The following is a 22411-nucleotide window of genomic DNA, read 5'->3' as shown; positions in this document are numbered from 1 at the left end:
CTCTTTCTCTCTCTCTCTCTCTCTCTCTCTCTCTCTCTCTCTCTCTCTCTCTCTCTCTCTCTCTCTCTCAAACTCTCTCTCAAACTCCCTCAAACTCTCTCTCTCAAGCTCTTCCTCTCTCAGACTCTCTCTCCCAAATTCTCAAACTCCCTCATAAACTTGAACTCAAGATACTCCCAAAGGTGTTTATATTGTGGTGATTGTGGAACTGCAAAGGTATATTTCACAGTGTAGTCTGAAGCCTCTCTCTCTCTCTCTCTCTCTCTCTCTCTCTCTCTCTCTCTCTCTCTCTCTCTCTCTCTCTCTCTCTCTCTCTCTCTCTCTCTCTCTCTCTCTCTCTCTCGCACCCCCACTCAATGAACTTCATCAATTAACAACTCGATTGCACGATTACCATCAAATTGTAAATGCTGTACAAGATTCAGTAACACCCCTTGCTACATCAAACATGTTAATTAACAGAAACCACGTTTATTAAAACATAACGAAACAAGGTTACCAATATTCTTCATAGTATGAATGTAAAAGTTTGAAATCACAATTATTTGAAGATGAAAACCGTAAAAGACAACATTTATGTTTTAAGAAAACCGACCTATACCAACAAAACTATGCTGTGTCGATGCTGAGACGCCGTTTTCTTTTCGTACTGAAAAATTCGTCCCAATGAGATTTGATTCATGTTGAGCTATGAGAATATCTTCCGAAGTACGAGGTACTCAAGGTGTAATTTAAAGTGAAAATTGCAACATTCGCATTCAAGTTCATGATGTTAAGACTTTGTGCACGTCCTAGAAAATAGCGCTCAGTGCATATGTAATCGCGATGAAAGAATTAAGTTAAACATTGTAAATTCTTCAATTTGACGCAAATCTTCGCCCGTATGACGACATCGATGCAAGCGAGTGACGTTAGCACGACGATAGAAGCTTTAATAATTCTTCGTACACTTGAACTGCAAAACGAAACAACACAGAGATGACATTGTTATATCGAATATGGAACCTCTTTGCAGTAAATTTTTCATCAGGCCAGCGGCAAAGTGTAATTGAACGACACTCACGTGTTCAACTTTACATGTCAAACAAAATATCCCATACAGCATGCATTATAGCTAGCAAGCCAATACCTGCAATACTGCTCGGTGCTGAAAAGACATTGATGTTAACTGCAATATTACTTTGTACACTGGTATACAAGGCATGAATTTCAAGCCAGTATCGTTACCTTCGTTATGTGAATAAGCGTCAATTTGCATATTTTGACTCATAAATCCCAAATCTTCCTAGCTCTTTATAGGACATTCAAATAATTTTCCTCTAAATTATCACAAATTTATGAACAAGCAGCATGTGCGGATATTTAAGACTGGATGAAGTAAAAGAGCTTTACTTCAACACCTGGATTTTAGAGCTGTTGTCAAGGCAACGGATGGATACGGTCGTAAATAACGCCGATGTTTTCTGTCATCTACTAAATAACCTGATACACAGCTGCGAATGAACCGCTTCCGTCTAAATCTTAGCGAAATTACAGACCTTGTACCATGCCATGACCCGTGAAATTATATTTAGTTATATTGAACGATCAGTGGGTTATGACAACGGACCATTTTTGAAGCCAATTGTGTTTGTGTTCGATTTCTTGCAAAATTCACAAACCCAATGTCCTGAACCATTTTCATCACGGTCGATATGTATTATTTATTTGTTTATAATTATCTTTAAAACATATGCTCCATGGCATGGTGATGAAACATACATTATATGCAAAAAAGGTTCGATTTGTCCTAGTATCTGAGGCCAAATAAAAATATGTTTGTTTTCGGGGTAACGGAAAGATTCAGTATTTTGTATGCCTTTGTACGGTGTATGGAATACTTTACTAACAAATTTTCAAAATAATATTTCTGAAAAAGTGAACATCACAAACGTTTGGTTTTCAAGCCGGCAGGTGCTGAAGGATTAAGTGTTTTCAATTTCGCAAGGTTATCGGGAACTATTTTGTCTCTACAGTCGTACATAAAACCAAGGACGCAGTAAAGCAGGGGAACCTAAAAAAGAATCTTTATATTCTAAGAGCTTATTGGCTTCTGTGGCAAAATAATGGAGGTTCCCATACTTATGGTCGTCTTGACAACGTCAATATTTTAACCTTCCAAATTAGTCTCACCTGTCATTTACTCTCTCTTTACTCGCTGCATTCTGATGTCTGAGATCATGTTTGCTTTCCTCTTTGTTAACCTCGACAGTTCCATTTGCGGATTTTCAGCAGATCTTTTCACTCTTTTGAATCTGTCCAGGGTCTTCTCGACATCGTCTGCGTCTCTCTTGTGTCTCTTCACTCGGTTCAGCTTGTCAACATCGCCCCCGTTTCCGCCACTGCGCTTGTGCAAACCAGATCGCTCGAAGGCTACATTCTCGGCCTTTCTTTTCGTTCGTTTAACCCGTTGAAGGGGTTCCGGCTCCTCCACCGTGTCCTTCCGTACCCTCTTGCTACGTTTGAGAGCTGCAGGCTCGTCATCGGTCGATCGCCGTCGATAGCGCTTCACTCTTTCCAACGCCTTGGGATTCGTCTTTTCTGCTTCTTTTTCGCCGATTCTCTTCATGCGCGACAGCGCCCTCTCTAGTTTGTGCTCGATGACTTTGGTTTCCTTCCGCACTTTTTTGATTCTGGCATGGACGTCGTTTCCCTCGCCCGTCGTTTCATCATTTTTGTCTCCTTCTCTTCGCACTCGTTTGACTCTGGTTAACTGGGGCATGTCCTTTTCTTCGTCTTCCGATATAATTCGCTTCATACGATTGAAGTCCTGCGTCAGAAAGAATAGTAGTAAGAGTACAGATAAAAGGCCATACATTAAACTAGCGAATGAGTGTAATCACAAATCGATCAAACACAAAATTGCAGTGTCAAACTTTTCGAACGACGAAAACAGTTCCCTAGCAATCGATGAATTCTATATAATTCACTGAACGATGTCGTTTGTTGCTTTTGACATTTTAATTTACACGATTAAAAATCGATACAGAACAACCAAACAAAAAACTGGCATATAGGTCTCTCAGCGGAAATACTACTGAAAGCCTGGAAAGCCATACAATTTCAGATAACTTCAAGTTTAGAGGCTCTGCTGGCATAATTGCCAAGAGTCTAAATACTTCTGTAGCGCATTTATTATTTTGGTCCTCTAGTCACTTAAAACTGGTAGCTGTTGTTTCATAGAGATGACAGAAACCCTTCATGGAGAAGACATAATCTCGATAGTACACCTGTCACTCCAAAAAGACTTGCGTTCAATCAGGAACTCGCCACGCTATTCATCTATTCTAAAACAAAAAGGCTCTGTATTAACTATAAATTTCTAAATCGGAAATGTTTCTCCCTCGTGCTGACTTATTTATTTGGGTCAACTTCCATAAATTTAGTATTGGCTCAATGTCTAGGTAATGATCGATAACACTTTCAACATAATTTTCCTACACGAGTCTCCTACTGTTGTTCACTAAGTTAACAGTAAATTTATGACGGTACTCTTCAAGGGGATAAAACCTAAGACATGAGTATATATGACAGTGAAAATTACATGGGAAGAACACATTGCAAATTAAAGGGTCGAGAGATGTGCAGCCCGCTGATTGGCAAATGACCTTGTGTTTGCCTCGATACACGGCAATGGCATGCAGCTGTGACTTGATATATTAATTGTGGAGACAGGTCTCATGTGACAAATATTTTTCTATATATATATATTTCTCGCCGTGTTACGCGGGTATTTTTTTAAACATTTTCTCTCCTTCGCGTTTATATCTGCGTGCAACAAGCCACTGACTGGCCGTCAAGTTAGAAGTCTATATACTAGAACACTTAAACAAATTCGCATAAGCAAACACTTTGCATAGTGAATAGCAAATCACCCGGGTGATCTTTCAAATTCAAGATGATCAAAGCTTTGTCTCGAGTCCTTCTTTTGTTTATCTTTTCTATTACTCGTCGATTGAAACCTGAGCTTATTTCTGCTACCAATCGCCAGATACTCTCCCGAGACGAAGCGTCGTGCGGTACAACAAGTTGGCATTGTGCATCAATGCTTGATGACATTCGAAACTTTTACTATTTCCAATTATGCGAAGGTTGTGTGGACAAGCAATGAAATGGTATCACTCAGGCTACATACATACGCTGGCCCTGTTTTAGCACAGACCCTTGTGTGGGGGCTTTTGGTTTTATTTAGTTTTAAGCCGACATTAAGCTACTCGTTCACTCTTGTCGACGGCCAAAGATTTAGCTTCAAATTTTACTTTATGATGTTGAATGGCATAATGTTTTAAATGTGACCCGTTGTTTAACAGATTCGGTCGTACATTCATTTTCCGGCATTTTTATATTGTTCTTGGCTCTGCAGGGGAAGCAGAATCATTTCGTTAATCAAGACAAGATCTACGTAACCGCCACATGCAAATTCTTCGGCGGGGAGAGGGGGCAATTTCTCTGACACTAGAAGTCATGATGTGCCTGGTTGTGCTGACATTTTAATTTTTCAGGCAAGGCATTTTTAAATGTGTGTATCCGAAACAGCCCTCAGACACATCATCGGACGAGGATAAAAGCTCTATAGAAGTATAGAATGTTCTTAACCCAGCATAAAGAAAGTCAGTCCCTTTTGCGAACTAAACCCCCCCCCCCAAAAAAAAAATACATCGTTCCCTTGGGAAACACCTCATCAAGGTATATGTTGAGAAGTCATCGAGTCCACTCGGCACATGTCCAGAAATTCTAATATTTAATTATAGAAGTCACAATGAAGTTGTTTGTCTGCATGTTTGGGTTTTGACTTCCTTCAAGTCGGAATAGAACACTGCCAAGTATTTAGCATAAGAAGATCGAACGCAAATTCTTTGAGGTGAAGGTTAATCTATGCCATCAATGGTCACGTGATATGCAAAACTCCAAATGCCAAATACGGAACGTGAAATTCTTTACCAAAACGGATGTCAACAGTACTTGCCATACACCTGATTTGAAGAAGAAGGCCTCAGAGAATGTGAACATGTATCGATCTCTGCATGCACACTACTTCACAGTGACTACCGACACATTTTCTGTGGAGGTAATTAGATTTGTCAGCTTTGAAGTCGCTGATGAGATAATGCTCTCCAGTGAACTATGTGCCAGAATACGGCCTTGAATGTTCTGACCGAACAGCGTGAAATGATTCAGTGACTCTATGCACTGCTCTGAATTGATAACATTTCCATAATAACACGAAAATAACTTGGTCTTTTGTGCAACGTTCCACCACGTATTACTCAACAATATATTAATATCATGTCATTTGTACTCTGGTAGTGAAAATAGAATTTATTTCTTTAAATTTCGTGACGTTTGTTATATTTTATCGATGAAATGTCGTACTATCTGTACCTTTACTTGGATAGTTTATTTGTTTCACGGACAAAGATTTTGTCAGAGACGAATAGTCCAGGTTTTGAGAAATGGTATTGCACGCAGTATGATCTCTAATTCCTGAGGGCTAAATATACACGTATTTATTTCGTACTTTGCTCAAAGAGGCGAGATTTCATTTTGATAGACAAATTGTTCTTCAAATAGTACGACTATATTCAAAACACAAATGAAGTTGATAGTGAAAAAAGGTAAAATTACAAAAGTATGGCTGAAATACAAAAATTATCCGAATCACTTTCCATTTGAGTTGCGCAGTTCTATCAAGAATTACCTTACGGGCACCTTAACAACGGAAACTAATTAATATTAAATGAAATGCCACACTGTGATATGATCCATACAGAAGGACAATAATCAATTCATTACAATGTCCAGTGATAAATATCGACTGGTTTGAAATCAGCATGCTGCATTATCCGGACTGCAAAATGAACGTCTGATGTTTGTCTGCAGTTTGATCGGAGTCCAATTATTGATGATGCGCCCTCCGTCGATCGCACGGCGACTCATCAATCATTTAAATCTTAAGACTCGTTGCCATAGAAATGTGTCCATCTCTGTACTTGATTGCATAGATAAATCCTTTCAAATGAGGGAAGTCTCGGTGGATAATCTTCACAAACATTTCGTCCTTGTGGCCTCTCTTTGTGCAAAACTAATAACGCTGATTTCCCTTCTCTATTACATTTATGAAATTTACCATGCCAGAGGTATGGGTACTGTTAATATCCTTGACTTTTTATTAATTACCACACTTCATTTTACAAAATTTCACTCTTTCAAAATCGTAAAACACACCACAGTAATTAATTTTAAAATAGACACATTATGTTGCGTTGCGAGAGGTCTTACATGAGGTCGTTTCAAATGAGACTGTAAAATTGACTTATAACGAACAACATTCAGTTCCTGGGAAAAGATATATATATATATATATATATATATATATAATATATATATATATATATATATATATATATATATATATATATATATCTGTGTAGGTATACATATACATATTTCTGTGTAGGTATACATACATACATACATACATACATTACATACATACATACATACATACAGGGATCGTACTCCACAAAACAATGTCACACACATTAGATAACACGTCGTAATATATGTTAATTTGATATTCATATTAAAACAGGGCTTCTAAGGAAATTCTTTTATCGCAAATATATGAATAAATTGCTTCAAGTTTCCAATGTTCTGACATAGACCGATAGTTCAACGAATATTAAGTGTTTATCTTTGACAAGTACATGAAAAAGCCGTTAGACTGACAGTAAATGCTTCCACTGTGTGAAAACAGAATCGGCGGTAAACGATTAAACTGTGTTAAGCATGATAATCAACCTAACTGGGCTTTCCGTTGGCATGTAAAATGCTCCTTCAAAATGGACGTATGGATTTGTGTAGGAAAATTGATACATATGCAGGATTAAGGTTTTTTAAACAAAATTTAATGGCTTAGGGAGGTCATTCAAACCAGAGGAAAGGGTATACATATAGAGACAGACAGACAAACAGCCTGACAAACGGACATACATACATACTTACATACATACATACATACATACATACATACATACATACATACATACATACATACATACATACATACATACATACATACATACATACATACATACATACATACATACATACATACATACATACACACATACATACGTACGTACGTACATACGTACAGACAGACAGACAGACAGACGGACAGACAGACACTGACACAAACAAAGACAAACAGACAGACACTCATGTATGTATGTATGTATGTATGTATGTATGTATGATCATGGTATGACGGATTGGTTTGACTCTTTTCCTTAAGACTGTACTGTTAAAGAAAATTGTGGAGGCTGCATTAACATTTGTCGTTACACTTCTATAAATAGCGCAAATAGTTAGGCTGTGTTGACACCTTTATCTCATTAGGGATGGTTGCTTTCTGGGGAAAGGTTTATCCAATTTGTGTGAGGAGCCGACCTTTGGAAAAAAGCTATTCGTTCTGAGGAAAGATCAATCCATTGGAGAATTAACGGTATGAATTACTGCACGGTGTGTGTCATTCCTATACATATCACTGTTTGAGTGAAACTGGCAGAACAATTGCATACAAGGAACAAATGAATGCCACCATTTCAACATTAAATATTCTATAGATGACAATAAAGGCATGTGTGCAGGAAATGTTGACGTCTCGTTTAGTAGAACATATTTCAAATATGTTTTCACATGGGGAATAATGATTGGTATCCGAGGTAATTTCTGAGAGAGATTTGTGGTATTTGTCAAGGCCTGTTCCAACATATTCGAACAACTATCCCTCAGAAGGCTATGAATCTGGTTTAATCTGGTTTAGAAAGACGAGTCACTATGGCAACATGATCTGATACATACTGATATAATGTCTAGAAAATCACATGTTTATCGCTTAGGCAGAAAAGGAGGAAAGGTTCTGTTTCTCATCATGAAGCGAGTCGATCTAAACTATGGCCGCGTCAGCCCATTTTTTTCAGGTTCTCTTTGGAAAAATGTATCGATCGGAAATGACAGTGTGCTACCCACTACGGCAGAAAATATTGATATCTGAAGAATCACGTGTACACAATATACACTTCTAAACAGTGTTCCTATTGTCTCCAACCTGTTGTTTGTCATAATTACCACTGCATGTGCATGCAAATAGCTTAGTTTTGTTGTTTAAATGTAGGTTCTTGGGTCATGTGTGCTAAAATAAGGACGAAATAAAATTTTAAAAAGCGTAGGGGACATAGGATGAGAAACTAACCTATCATTTTAGGGCTAGTTCTACATGGATTCAGTTCAATGGCGTCGGAAGGGGGCAACTCGATCTTTCACGCTATAATGCAATATTCAAGCCCAGCATCAGCACATAACAAGTCGAATTCCCTGCAGGATGTCAATACTACGGCGAGGTTGAAGAACGCTCGTCCCACGCCGAAAGCATTTTTTTTCAAATCAAAATAATGCTGAGGGGCTAAGCTGTTTCGAAAGCCATAACAGCGCCCCTATAGGTGGTAAAATTGCGCTCGGGATTTTTTCGAATGCGCCATTCAAACTATTCCTCCTTCGTATAGAGTTTCAAAGCAATGTCAGTCTACCTGGCATAGATGTCTAAACAACAACAGCTACAAATGAAGAGAGACAGCCTGGGGGAGAAATACAGTTAGAATTGATGACATGCATAAGCCATTCAAAAGCAGCAAATGCTTTAGAACACCATACCATGCAGAGATAGTAGGCTTTCGCGCGCATATTACATTTAACAATGGAAAAAGTGATATTCAACAATAGCCACGAAGCCGGTCACTAAGCTTAAGGATAAGCATTTTTTAAAAGGCGTTTTTTTTTTAAATTTCTGTCACGACATGTACAGCTTTGTTACTGGGCGTGCATGAACTATTTCACATAACTTACTGTCGTAGTCATATCACATATCGATACAGCTTTCAAACATGCTTAATATTTTGCGTCTAACATGCTATGAAACTTACTGCACTAAGAATTTAAGCCGGGTTGGCATGGTACCACAAACAAAAACCATCTGGATGAAAGTATTTATTAAAAGCGAAGAGCAAAAAAAATCAAAGCACAGAATTTATATCCCAGGTAATGTTTAGTGCTATCTTGTTATTTCATTCATTTACAGCCATAATAACAATGTAACTTCCAGTACAGACAGTATGACTTTTAATCTCTGTTGTTATTTTGCTAAATAAATGCAAGGGAAAGATGGCTATAAAAATGTATCTATAGCTCTCTTGCTTTTTTAATTAAACAGTTTGGGATGCTGTAAGATATAGATTTATTAATACCGGGGATGTATGTGGATTTATTTTCGTACATGTTACAGCTGGTGAGACTTTTATAATATGCTGCACAGTTTACCAGTTTGAGTACTGTACTGAAGTTCAAAGGTCAGCTTTCCTGCTCGAAATCGAAGTACGTGACACTAATCAACATCAAAACATCTTTCAAAAGGGCCACGTTATACAGCAGCTACTGTAGTTATCGATGCAGATGTTTAAAGATATGCATCTAGCCACAATATGCTCACTCTGTTATAACGATTCGCAGGGAAGCTGCATTTAGGTTTCCATGGAGACTGCAAATAAGTTACTTGTTGCACTTTAAGTGAGACAATATAATATATATATATATATATATATATATATATATATATATATATATATATATATATATATTGTCGTGATGGGGTTTTATGATCAAGGTTCTTGTCTGACTTATACACAGAACTGCGAACGACACCAGTTCATGCTAAGAACACAAGCTTTATTACTGAACACGCCGTGAGATAAAAAAAGGCGCCAACCGGAACACAACTGTAGCAATTACATATAAAGGCGCCAAAGCGCATGCACCGAATGTAATAGAACACCAAAGGATAAACATTTTTTTGGCGGGAGATTATAGTCCACAGTCATTGGATGAAAGTTACCGAAGAGTCTGATTGGTAGACGGATAACACATAGGCTCTGCTTAGTCCTATTAATAATGTTCAAATGATGTGTCATTTGTTCTCCGACATTCTCCCGGCGACGAAAGATAATCTTGAACACTTTCAATATGAATTATCAATAAATGATTCGTTGAACAAAAACTTAGAAATTTCAAAGAGTTAATTGACTCAACAGTTACAACAAGTTATGAAAGTTCGGATATTCTCATCCTCGCTGCAATGGCTGCATCTCTGGACGGTCTCCCCGACTCGGGCGGGTCATTGGTTTTCTCAGCAGAAATTTCTTGCCGATGGATGTCTTCCCGCTCGTTCATATCTTTGTCTTCAGACGATGATAATTCTTGAGAGGCTACCTCAAGAGGGTATAACTTGTGTATAGGGCGGTTGGTGTGTCCCCTGGCGGTGGAGATTTCAGCTGATCGCACCAACTTGTCACGTCCATAAACAAGTCTCTTCACAGTCCCGAGCTGCCATTTCATCCTACGATCGATATCACTATGGATCAGTACCACATCACCCACTTTAATTACATTGTGCTTGTTTCCGGAACCGGAGTGACGTTCTCTCAAAGCTGTCAAATACTCGGTTGACCACCGCTTCCAGAACTGTTGTTGGAGATTTGACAATGTGCGTAACGTCTGTTAACATCACTGTGGTTTCCAAAAGTCGGGTCTTCGATTTCTTCATCGGAGACTGTGATGTATGGTAGTGAGGTTAAGCTTCTACCATGTAACAGGTGATTTGGGGTCAGGCTAACGTCATCATCCGCACTGGATGAAATGAAGGTGAGTGGGCGATCATTTAATACAGTCTCAATTTCGGTGACGACGGTAGCAAGCTCATCATACGTGATGAATGATCGACCGAGAACCTTTTTAATCGCATTCTTCGTGAGACTTATGAGCCGCTCCCAAAAGCCGCCAAACCACGGCGCACGTTTGGGTATGAAAGTCCATTTCACTCGCTGAGATGAGAGATAATCTCGAACATCAGACGTGTCGAGCAAAGAGCGTATCTCTTTGACTCCAGAGATGTACGTCGAGGCGTTGTCGGATAACATTCGGCTAGGCAGGGATCGTCTTGCAGCAAAACGGCAAAACGCGAGTAGAAAGGTTTTAGTCGTCAAATCCGGTACAAATTCCAAGTGTATGGCCCGTGTAACCGCACAGGTAAACAGGCACACGTATGCCTTGTTTTGTTTCCCATCAATAGCTTTGGTGAGGAGAGCCCCCGTGAAGTCGACCCCCGTCACACTGAATGGAGGGGTGATGTTCACGCGATATGCAGGCAGCGGAGCTTGGACTGGGTTAGTGTACGGCTTTCCTTCAACTTTCAGACAGGTAACACAGTTGTGAAGAATCTTGCTAACGATACGTCGTATTTTCGGTATCCAGTACTGTTGACGAATTTGTGTTACAGTCGACTGGACTCCTCCATGGAATACGCGTTCGTGTGCTTTCAGAACGACCAGTTTAGTGAATTCATGGTGAGGAGGCAGCAACGCTGGAAATTTCGTGACATAGTCCAATGCTGCATTGTGTACACGGCTGCCACATCGAAGTGTGCCCTCGTTATCGAGAAATAGGTTGAGTTGTTGAACCAACGGTCCGAACCTCTTCACATTCATCCTCATGGAATGAATAGTGTCTGTATATATCTCAGATTGTACGTCTTTAATCCAGATCTGTTCAGCATGTCGTATCTCGTCCGGTGAGACTGCTCCTGACGGCGTGTCTCTCTTTCGCTGCAGTCGAGATTTGAAACGAAATACATACGAAGTAACGCGGAATAGTTTGTCTAACGAGCTGAAACGAGTAATGTCCACCGCGTATTGTATGCCAACGTCAATTGCGGGGTCGATTTCCGTATTTGATGAGCCGATGTTCTCAGTGGATCGGCGAGAAAGATCCTCAACGTGTTGCATTTTATCGGCAACCTCAGCATCGATTTGTGTGTGAGGCTCGATCATGAAGTCGTCCGTTGTAGCGATATGGTGTACTGCGCTATCAAACAGTTCACAGATTGGCCAGTCTCCATTTTCTTTCAACCAAGTAGGGCCGTTCCACCATAGAGTAGAATTGGCTAGTTGATCAGAAGTAATGCCTCGAGTTAACAAATCAGCTGGGTTGTCAGCGGAGGGGCAATATTTGTAGATGTGACGAAAACCATTGATCTCTCTGACGCGATTGCTTACGAAGATCGGCAGCTTCTTGACACTGTTGATCCAATACAACGCAATTTGACTGTCTGACCAGAGATACCGCTGCGTAATGTTTACCTTGCCGGAGAGAGCATTTATTACGAATTTGCTGAGTCGAGTGCCAATTAGGGCGGCCATCAGTTCCAACCGAGGCAGAGACAAATCGGACGTTGGGGCGACGCGTGCCTTGGCCATAACGATAGAAGTTTCACTTGAACTGCGGAGATAAACTACAGCTCCGTAGGCGGTAGTGCTGGCGTCAGCGAAAACATGAACTTCGCAGTCGTCGTTATCTTTATTCCCTGAGAAGTATTGGCGGTTTATTGTCGTCTTGCGTGTAGCATTCAAGTCCGCTGCGATCTGTATCCATTGAGAGTTCAATTCAGCGTCGAGCGGTTCGTCCCAAGGGAGCCCGCGTTTCCATAGTGACTGTACAAAGAGTTTAGCTCTGATGTGAACTGGAGCTACGAAGCCCAGTGGGTCGTACAGTGTAGCCGAGGAACTGAGAACATCTCGTTTCGTTATCAATTCATTTGGAATAGGCTCGCTATTATTTTCTGAGTAGGTCATCGTGTCGCTTTCTGGCTCCCAACGCAGGCCGAGTACTGGTACATCATGGGAGGGTTCGTAGATATCATCCTGTTTTGCGAGTTCACATAGTCGTTCACTGTTGGACGTCCATGAGCGTAGCTTGAACCCACAGGACTGCATGAGGTGGTTTGCGTCGTTGTAATATGACACGGCCTTCTCATCAGACTCTGCACCGTCTATCACGTTGTCAACATAAATATTATGTTTGAGGTCATCAGCAGTCGGTATGGAGGCATTACTTTCCAAGTGGGTCTTGATTACAGCGTTGAGCATGAATGGGGAACAAGCCGCCCCAAACAGAACAGACTTGAATTGATAAACATCAAATGGACTTTGAGGATCACGAATGTCCGATAACCAAAGAAATTTGGTGTATTGACGCTCGTCTTCCTCTAGACGTATGTTTAAGAATGCCTTTTCAATGTCACTGACGAAAGCGACTCGGTTAGCGCGAAATCGTAGCAAAATGGCAGGTAATCATTGATTAATGATGGCCCAGTTTGAAGACAGTCGTTTAGACTTGCCGAGTCAGCATTTTGTTTGCTACTGCAGTCGTATACAATACGTATCGGAGTGGTAACTGAGTCCTTCTTGACAGCTCGATGCGGCAAATAATGTCCTTCAGTTTTGTTGTCATCTTGAATCTTCTCGACGAAGTCTCGGCGCAGTTGATCGGTGATGATATCGTCATATCTCTTCGTTAAGTCAGGGGCCAAACGGCGAACCATAGCGCGCGTGCGATTTTCAGTTGCCGCATAGTTTGAAGGCAGTGGCGGATGATCAGTTTTCCATGGTAAACGGGCAATGTATTTACCATTTTCAACACGTAGATGAGTGTCCCGATATGTTTCGAAGTCGGTATTTTCATCATTTTGCGAGTCTGCCTTCACTCCGATGAGCTCTAAATTCCACCAGTTTCGTATGTCATCGTCGGTGTGTGTTTCTACGTTCACGTGATGAATATTAATGTCAGAGTCCAATTTCCCACGCTTTCCAGTAGGACCGGACAACAAGTAGCCGAACTTAGATGATATTGCAGTTGGACCTGCCCCGCGCACGATATGGTTTCCAACAAAGTTCCAATATTGATCAGCTCCGATGAGCACATCAATTTCCATAGTTTTAACATTGGAAACAGGGTGGGCAAGCTTTAATCCCCGTAGATGGTCTGAGTTGAGTATTTCTGCTGACACGTGGTTGAATAGGTTGGACGAAATCTCGGGAATTATCAGGGCGTTGACAGTACTGGTATGCCCATTCTGTTCGTGCAAAGTTACCATTGCACTTTTCATGGAATGAATTTGTTTCGAATTGTCCCCGAATGTTGACAGGCTCACGTTCTCATGAGTGTCCGATTTCAAGTTGAGTTTGTCAGCAAATCGCTGCGTGATAAAAGTTCTGTTGGACCCATCGTCAAACAGCACGGTAGCGTTGATAGGTTTCCTATCGCCGACCGACATAGGAATGACTGCCGTCTTGAGGAGAACCGATCCGTTGGGTGTAGATTTCCCCTTTGTGTCGTCTGTCTTCGCCAATGCCACATGAACTTCAGAAGTTCCCTTTTTCTCAGACGTTTGTAGCTGATTTGGTGTCATGAAGGGTAGAGTGATGTTTACGCTTGCAGATCTTGCAAGTGTAACGAGACTTGCAATCGCTCACGCGATGCTTTCCAAGGCAATTGTAACAGAGACGATCGCGTTTGACAATGTCTAAGCGACGTTTCGGGTCGGTGACAACTTGGCAATCACTTGTGTAGTGATTTCCCTTACAAAACACGCATGTTTTGATTCTCAAAGGCTTTGTTGTGCGCGTAGATGCGGCCCTAGTATGAAATGAAGCGGTCATATTAGGCTGTGTTGCTGTGTCCGCAACCGATAACTCATCGAGTGGAACTCCGGCTTGAATGGCGTCGATTTCCCGTAGGATGGCTTTGCGCAACTCTGGTAAAGTCCAAGCCTTGTTTCCGTGATCTCTTGCAATCTGTTTCCGAATATTGTTAGGTAGTTTATCTCGAATCATGGGAATGAGAAGTTCTCCATAAGCGTTCTCTTCTTTGCCAAGTGATTGTAAACCGCGAATATGACTTTCTAATGTGTCATAAAACAATCGCAGACTGTTAATGTCACTCGTAGGTTGAGGAATCTGCCACAGTGCAGTCATGTGCGCATCGATGATCAAATGATTCTGTCCGTAGCGTTCGATGAGTAGCTCTAAAGCATGGTCGTAGTTGGAGTTTGTCAAGGCGAGACCGCTAATCGTACGGGCAGCTTCATCAGTTAAAACGCTGCGTAAGTATGTGAACTTTTGAATGTTCTCGAGGTTCTTATCATTATGGATGGACGATTTGAAAGTGTCGTAGAAACTCACCCACTCGAGTACGTTTCCTGAGAAAGTTTTCAGCTGTAGTTTCGGTAATGCGACCGTTTTCTTCGATGTGTCTTGAGTAGCGGTGTCGGAGTTCGCCGATGGCCAGTCACATTGTTCGGTTTGTTGTTTTTGATGAAATCAGTGATCTTGTCGTTTCTCTCGAATATCTCGGACATGTAGTCGCCGGATTCTTGGCTCGCAGCATCGTAGCTTGCTTCATCCGTATTATCTAAGATATCTTCTTCGATCTTAGTTAAAGATTCGTATTTCTGAGTCAGTTGAGTGTTCAATGCTGTGAGTATCCTGTAAGCTTCAGTCTTGTTCTCAGCTGCAGCGAACGTTGATGTGAGTTGTTCTGCACGGTTGAACAGCCTCGTCATTTGGGCACGTTGTCCCCTGCGCTTGAGTTTCAACTTGGCCAATTTCGTTGCCATTTGCTCGGCTTGAGTTGGTTGCTGCTCCTCGTCAGACATCCTTATCCTGGTCTCGGCACCAAAAAATGTCGTGATGGGGTTTTATGATCAAGGTTCTTGTCTGACTTATAATACAGAACTGCGAACGACACCAGTTCATGCTAAGAACACAAGCTTTATTACTGAACACGCCGTGAGATAGAAAAGGCGCCAACCGGAACACAACTGTAGCAATTACATATAAAGGCGCCAAAGCGCATGCACCGAATGTAATAGAACACCAAAGGATAAACATTTTTTGGCGGGAGATTATAGTCCACAGTCATTGGATGAAAGTTACCGAAAGAGTCTGATTGGTAGACGGATAACACATAGGCTCTGCTTAGTCCTATTAATAATGTTCAATGATGTGTCATTTGTTCTCCGACATATATATATATATATATATATATATATATATGTGTGTGTGCCTAATTGACTTAAACTTTTAAATTGTCGTTAATGTTCCAGTTACTGACGGTTGGTTCCACGAGTCAAATCATTATATTATGCCACTGATACCAGCGCAGCTCACTCCAAGCGATTACGTAAAAGTCGTTGGCCAGTATCTGTATCTGTTGATATTTTTTTTTAAATTCCTGTTTTCGGAAACTACAGTTCCTTGTTCTGTACCCCGTGAAGCATGAACATGTTGAGCCGCACAATATTCAGCATGTCAACTCATGATCAGCCGGTACACGAGTAAACTGCATTGTTATTTTGACAAATAAATTCTGGTCCGGACTAGAATCCAAATGCGAACAGTAACAGTGCATTTTGACGCTGTGTTGAAGCTAAATGGTTGATGTTTCAAAAGACTTTAGGCTAGGGAGTAGAAGATGGACTTACAACTGACATTAAAAATAGTGAAAAAAATAATCAACAGTCACAGCTACAGACTCTTTAATATTGCAAGGCCACATCTAAGTTACGGAATTGTGTCTTAATTTTAATTTTGCTAATTGATGGCGAATGATCCATTAAGTTTCATTGTAGGTGTAATAAATCATCGTTGATTATTGTGCCATCCAAGGAATTAGTTCTTCCTTTCAGTGTGTAATCAGAATTAATTATTCATGGCTCATTCTGAAGTGATCGATCGCCAATCAAACGAGGAGAGACTTCGTAAATGTCACGATGCACGCATAGATGGCTTTGATGTGGATTGCAGGTTCATTCCTTGGTCGCGTGATGAAATGTTTGCTTGCCATGGTGGATGTATTAAAGCCCTGAACACGCACTTTTTTCATGGTAGGTGCACGCCCTGGCGCTAACAGCCGACACGGCAACTCTTTCCTCCCAGTGCATGGATGAGGCCCTTGGAGACACTTCTCCTACTTGAGTTCTCCATCGCATTATCAAATCGATGTATCCGGGAAAGCAGCTTTGCACAAACCTGATGCGATATTGTCTCTGGGCACGAGTATTAAAATTATCCCGAACATCAATACAGCCAGTATGTGAAACAAGTGAATAAAAATACCTGATTAAAGTATGACTCCGACTTTGCTGAGACGTGCTTGTTAAGATAAGCAAATTTCAGAGTTGCGGTTAGTGAAACTAGTTTAAACGGTAAATCATAATTTTTTCTCAAGTAAATTATAGTTTTTCATCAGAAAATTCTGAAAAACATAGAAACTGGATACCACTTTTTCTGTTGCGATGGATTGTTAATCGATGGTGATATGTAAAATTGAGGCCAAACAGTGCCGCCCTACGTCGCAGTGGAGGAAAGCGATAACACCTAAGCCTCGGAGCGGTTTATGATAAATTGCTCGTGAGGTCATCGCTGCGCAATCTACATTGCTTCTCGATATTTTAATTGGTTTTTCCTTTTAAATGTCAACAACTCTAACCACGAATGAAGATGAACAGGTCACGGGCGGTGAGGGAAATCGCGCAAGCTGGAGTTTAAATAATACTCACGGAGTGCCTGATTTTAGTTAATGTGTCGTGTTGATGTCAACCTTCGTACGATAATACTTTATTTATAGATGCCTGAATACGCCACCAGTCCACGACTCTGAAATAGCGACTACTGATATGAACATTAAACATTGCAGGATATGATCTTATTATGGCTGGTAACAGTGGGTTGATGGTCAGACCAGGAAGAATAATCAACTTATACGATTTGGTATTATTTGTTTGTTTTTAAATTGCAGCAAATGCACACGTCCGTGTTGCAACTTTTACGGCACTTTTGTTGTACATATTTTTTACATTTTTTGTATTCTTCTTGGGCATGTGCAAATGCTCAGAATTTGTTCTGTCAACTCTGCCTGCATATGTCATGCCTCTAAAATTGTGTACACTTTGTAAAATCTAGAGTCAAAACCATCAGTAATGTAAGTAGTGAGATACTTTTGCTGGTTCGTATTAAAAAAAAAAATAAAATAAAATTAAGAAAAGAATATTGCTCGCTGCCTCTGTAACTTTGCCAAAAACGAATTCGGAGTAACAATATTTTTTCTCTGGCCTTACTATGGCTGTTTTACAGGCCATTGCGCACGAAGGCAAATTACGTCCATCAGACAATGTGTCATCCGATAAATGCTATGACACCTGTTACTTTGTTGGAGAAAAGTATTTCAGAATTGTCTCATTTTAATGTGATGATCAAGTATAGCACTCGGAAGACGGCAGTTTTGGATTTTGAAAGCGTCAACAGCCGTGTATTTATTAATTATTGTGTGCGACAAGATCTTTCTGAGTTGAGACGCTTTTGGTTGTAGGGGCAAATTTCCGCCAGCCTTAGTCCGTTTTTTATGCAAGAAAGAAGCTAATAGTTTCTAAGAGTGTGAAGAATTTCCCCATTTGATGTTACTGATCATGGGCTACGATTTGTCAAAATGTGATCATATCAAATCAGGAACTTGACAACATGCGACGTTCTCCAAAATGGGGACTCAACTGTCTACTGTTATTTGAACATTTTTATAATTAACCGCGAGACATGGGGACGACTTCAGGTTCGACATAACATCTCTTACCATTCTGTGCCACGCTTAAATTTGTCATCCTAGGTACCTTATTATAAAATACCAGCAGAATGTAGATTGGAGTCACGCGTTCATATTTTTCAGAGAATTATTGTAATTTCAGTAACATGAGTTCATGTTATATTACACATCTTAAACACACGAGTTTTCTCATACTGCCGTAAGTTTCGACAAAAAATAACGACTAGCAGCGACAGGGATCCTCAGTACCTGCTGTTTCTGATTGACGGGCTGTGAACGGTATATAGATGACGCACAAAACCAAACATTTTTGTACATATTATTTTCACAGTATACATCAAAGATAGAGGCAATGTGGCCGAACGTGTTATGCTGAAGTGGTACACAAGTTGAACTCAAGTTCGTATTTGAAAATATGTTTCGATAATAGTATTTCAGGGTCTGATATACGGGTCATTGAATAATAAGCTCAATCTGTGTAAAATGAGGAAGCCATCACAACATTATCATTAATTTAATTGGTCATCGCTCACGGCCCTAACAACCTTCATCCTGATAATATCTATTCATCTTAGTTAATCTTATTTAATTTAAATGAGAAAGTTTGAAAACAGGGAAGCTATCCAAACATCATCATCTACTAGATCATTGACTGTTCTACTCTAACAGCCTTCATCCTGTTAATTATCTGGTTTAGTCTGTGGGTAGTTTGAGTATGTAACACACACACAGACACACACACACACATACACAAATGATTCAGTATCTCAGAAGAAATATTTCGCCGGGCCATCCAGAGAATCTGAAGTGTTCAAAGATTATTTTCTTTTCTAGGCTGAGCGTTTTCAAATTCGAATATCTCCTAGGAGGTTTGGGCCCCTTAATTAAGTTACGGAATGCGTCGAATATATTTCCACAGCAAGTCATTCAAAGCGATGACGTAAAAACCCCGTCATTGTCCCGAGTGATCGGAGAGTCTGGGGCGGGTTCAAGAGGCTTTGGTAAAACCACAGCAACATCACAAGCATAGGCCTAACTGTGCAGGGCAACACAAATTGAACGCAAAATACAGTTGGAAAATGGAAAGGTGAGTAACGGTTGTCTATTTTTTTTATTTAAAAATTAACAGTAGCCTAGGGAAGCATGAGTCTTGTTATGAGTTAAATATTATTCTTAATGACTACCTTCATGTTTTCCTCCATGTCGCATGCACATCAATGTTTGCTCGGTAAAATCGTGACAAAAGCCTGGATCGATCCTTGATCACGCTATGTTTGCAAATCTATCTTTTTGAATATCAAACTCTGTATTTTTGTAGCATTTCAAAATGCATGTCATCAAAGTTTCACGATACTGTGACAATCAAATTCTGATTTTCTGTAAAAGAAAGGGTGTGGTAATTTGCGATATGAAGACACCCACTGTCAAGCATCTTGATCTCTTAAATAATAATTTCCACATACATTATCTTGTCAATTCATGTGAATTATATGTAATTTGTCACGAGCATCACCTGAACCGACCAGCAAAGCTGTAATGTAATGAGAAACAGGTGATAAAGCAGTAGAGGGTGCGTGTGAAGGAAGTGTGCCCGTGAGAGGAATGTAATTTTTGATTGTCGTTCTCACAAGCACGGGAAGGGCTCTGGTGGTCGCTGAGAGGCTGATCGCGTGCTTTGGGGATTGCAGAACTAGCCATGATTCAATATTTGTGATCCGATTACTCGCTCTTGTCATGACCTCCCACCTGCTGAATAACGATTTCTAGAGCTATGTGGGTAAGTATAAACGGCACTCTTACGTGCATGCAAAACCCATCGCCTTCAGAGTAGTTTTACAAGGATCGAGATTGTCTTGCACTATGGACACACCTTGAAACGAGCGACGTCATAGTGAAGAAGCGAATCAAGTTGAACAACGGGATGACTGAACGTCGCTGTACGCTCAACAGAAAAAATTACGGTCACCAAATATAAGACAATCCATCGTCGTAAAGTGTAGAACTGTGTTCTTCGGTCTTTTAAAATATAGAAATAAAATACAGAATACCGTGTAGTGATATACTCTGATTTCATGGTTGTCAATACAGGGTTAAAGCCGGACAACAAACGGTTTAAAACGTCGTTTGGCAAGATCATAATATACGCACGCGCGTTGCGAAACAAGATAGTCCATTTCTTGATGTCTGAATAAAAAAAAACAACGTATATTTGAAAGGTCTTTTCACCTACCTCATACGTAGCAGATAGCACAGTTACTACCGCCACACACAATAAAATGACAATCAGCGTTATAGCCGACTTGCTCATGGCGAAAATTGACGACGTGAGTGCAATTATTTTTCAGACGTTTCAGTAAGATTCTCCCGATAGATGTTGGCTGTTACATGTTCCTGCAGGTTCTGTCGACAGTGTTGCGTTCACATCGATAGGCAGCGCTGCAACATCACATCATGACAGGGGGTCCAACATCTTTAAATATTTAATGAATATATTTTAACATAATATATGCTGTTAGCTCAATACAAATACTCTCGCGTATAACACTCGAACCTCCACATGGCAACTAGGAAAAAGGGCACTCAGTCCTGTGAAAAAGGTGTCCATAATACTGTCAACATTCGGCCCAATATTCAATGTAACAAAGAGAAGCAATCACCATAGTAAGGGAAATTCGTTAGGGGAGAACAATAGATTCATCAATTCGTCCAAAATAGCGCCCTCTATAGACTCATACCTAACTATTAGCTTGAAATTCGCAATTGCGAACGCAGATGGTATACGCATCATATAAATACGCTGTATGTCAGTTAGCAGTACCATTTTTTCGCTGATTCCATTGTAATATATAGCAAGCTGTTGCCACACATGATTATAAGAACAGATGCTGTAAACAATTCTATATTTGGATAAGTTTTCACCGGCTCAACACGTCCATCTCTTCAGGAACAGCATTTGGGCCTGTATCTTTTTGTATCAAAGGACAATTGACTGTGTATAGTACGCTCCATTGGTGATTCATGGGAACGTTTCGAGTTTTCGTGTCGATATCTGTGAAAGGTCATACCCATAGCAACATCTTGTTGTGACCAAATATGAATGATTCTTGTAATGTTCGAACATCATTTAATTACTTGGGTGATACTGATCTGCGTTACAAAAATTTGAAGCCATTCACGGTTGACGCACTATGACGGCAAAGACCACGAAACCCTTACAGTAAACTTGAAGTAAAAATATCGGGCATAAAATCAGTGATTGCACGCGTATTTGTCCGATATCGGTGATTGGCGTCGTTTGACTCCAAAAGGAACGGACCAGCAACCAGCCGAAAATATAACCAAAGAATGGAATGGGTATTATCTGAATACCTAGTATTGTTTTATCCTACGAACTCTTTTGTCAGTTGTGAAAGCACTACAGTAGTGGAAAATTCACCACGTCAACCCACGATTGCTGTTTCCGTTCTAATTTTGGTAACTAACAATGATACCGATGGAGATTCACAGTTGAAAATTGTGGCGCGACGCACCAATGTACGGTGTTTCAAAAACTACGTTTTATTCATAACATAGTATTCAGACGTGCAAGCAATAGCCCCTCAAGCAGTTTTGTGACTCCATGTCAGTTGGGTTCTTTTTACAAAAAACTTACACCTTGAGGTTTTTGTGACGCAGGTAATGTGTTTTTCAAAAATACGACTCAGCTAATATTATAGAGTGCTTACCATTTTTCGAGGTCAAGTAAATGTCTTGTTTCTCCTTATGAGCAGTTATTATTCGAGAATCAAATGAAATATATTTTACGACAGCCCTCAAGTTTCATATACAT

At 40.3% G+C, this 22411-nt stretch overlaps 1 protein-coding gene across 1 annotated transcript; it reads right to left on the bottom strand.

The window, feature by feature from the left end:
• Positions 1-448: 448 nt before the first annotated feature.
• Positions 449-21056, bottom strand: LOC139135583 (transcriptional regulator ATRX homolog). The gene is made up of 3 exons (XM_070703050.1): positions 20813-21056; positions 2173-2809; positions 449-955 (listed from the first exon to the last, which is right to left on the bottom strand). Exons 1-2 carry the CDS (start codon positions 20888-20890, stop codon positions 2180-2182), a joined length of 708 nt encoding a protein of 235 aa, XP_070559151.1. The 5' UTR covers positions 20891-21056; the 3' UTR covers positions 449-955; positions 2173-2179.
• Between the last annotated feature and the right edge of the window lie 1355 nt (positions 21057-22411).

This window comes from Ptychodera flava, chromosome 6 (assembly GCF_041260155.1).
Source record: "Ptychodera flava strain L36383 chromosome 6, AS_Pfla_20210202, whole genome shotgun sequence".
NCBI lineage: Eukaryota > Metazoa > Hemichordata > Enteropneusta > Ptychoderidae > Ptychodera > Ptychodera flava.
Note: the sequence above shows the minus strand (reverse complement) of the source record. Positions and strands in the feature narration are given on the sequence as shown.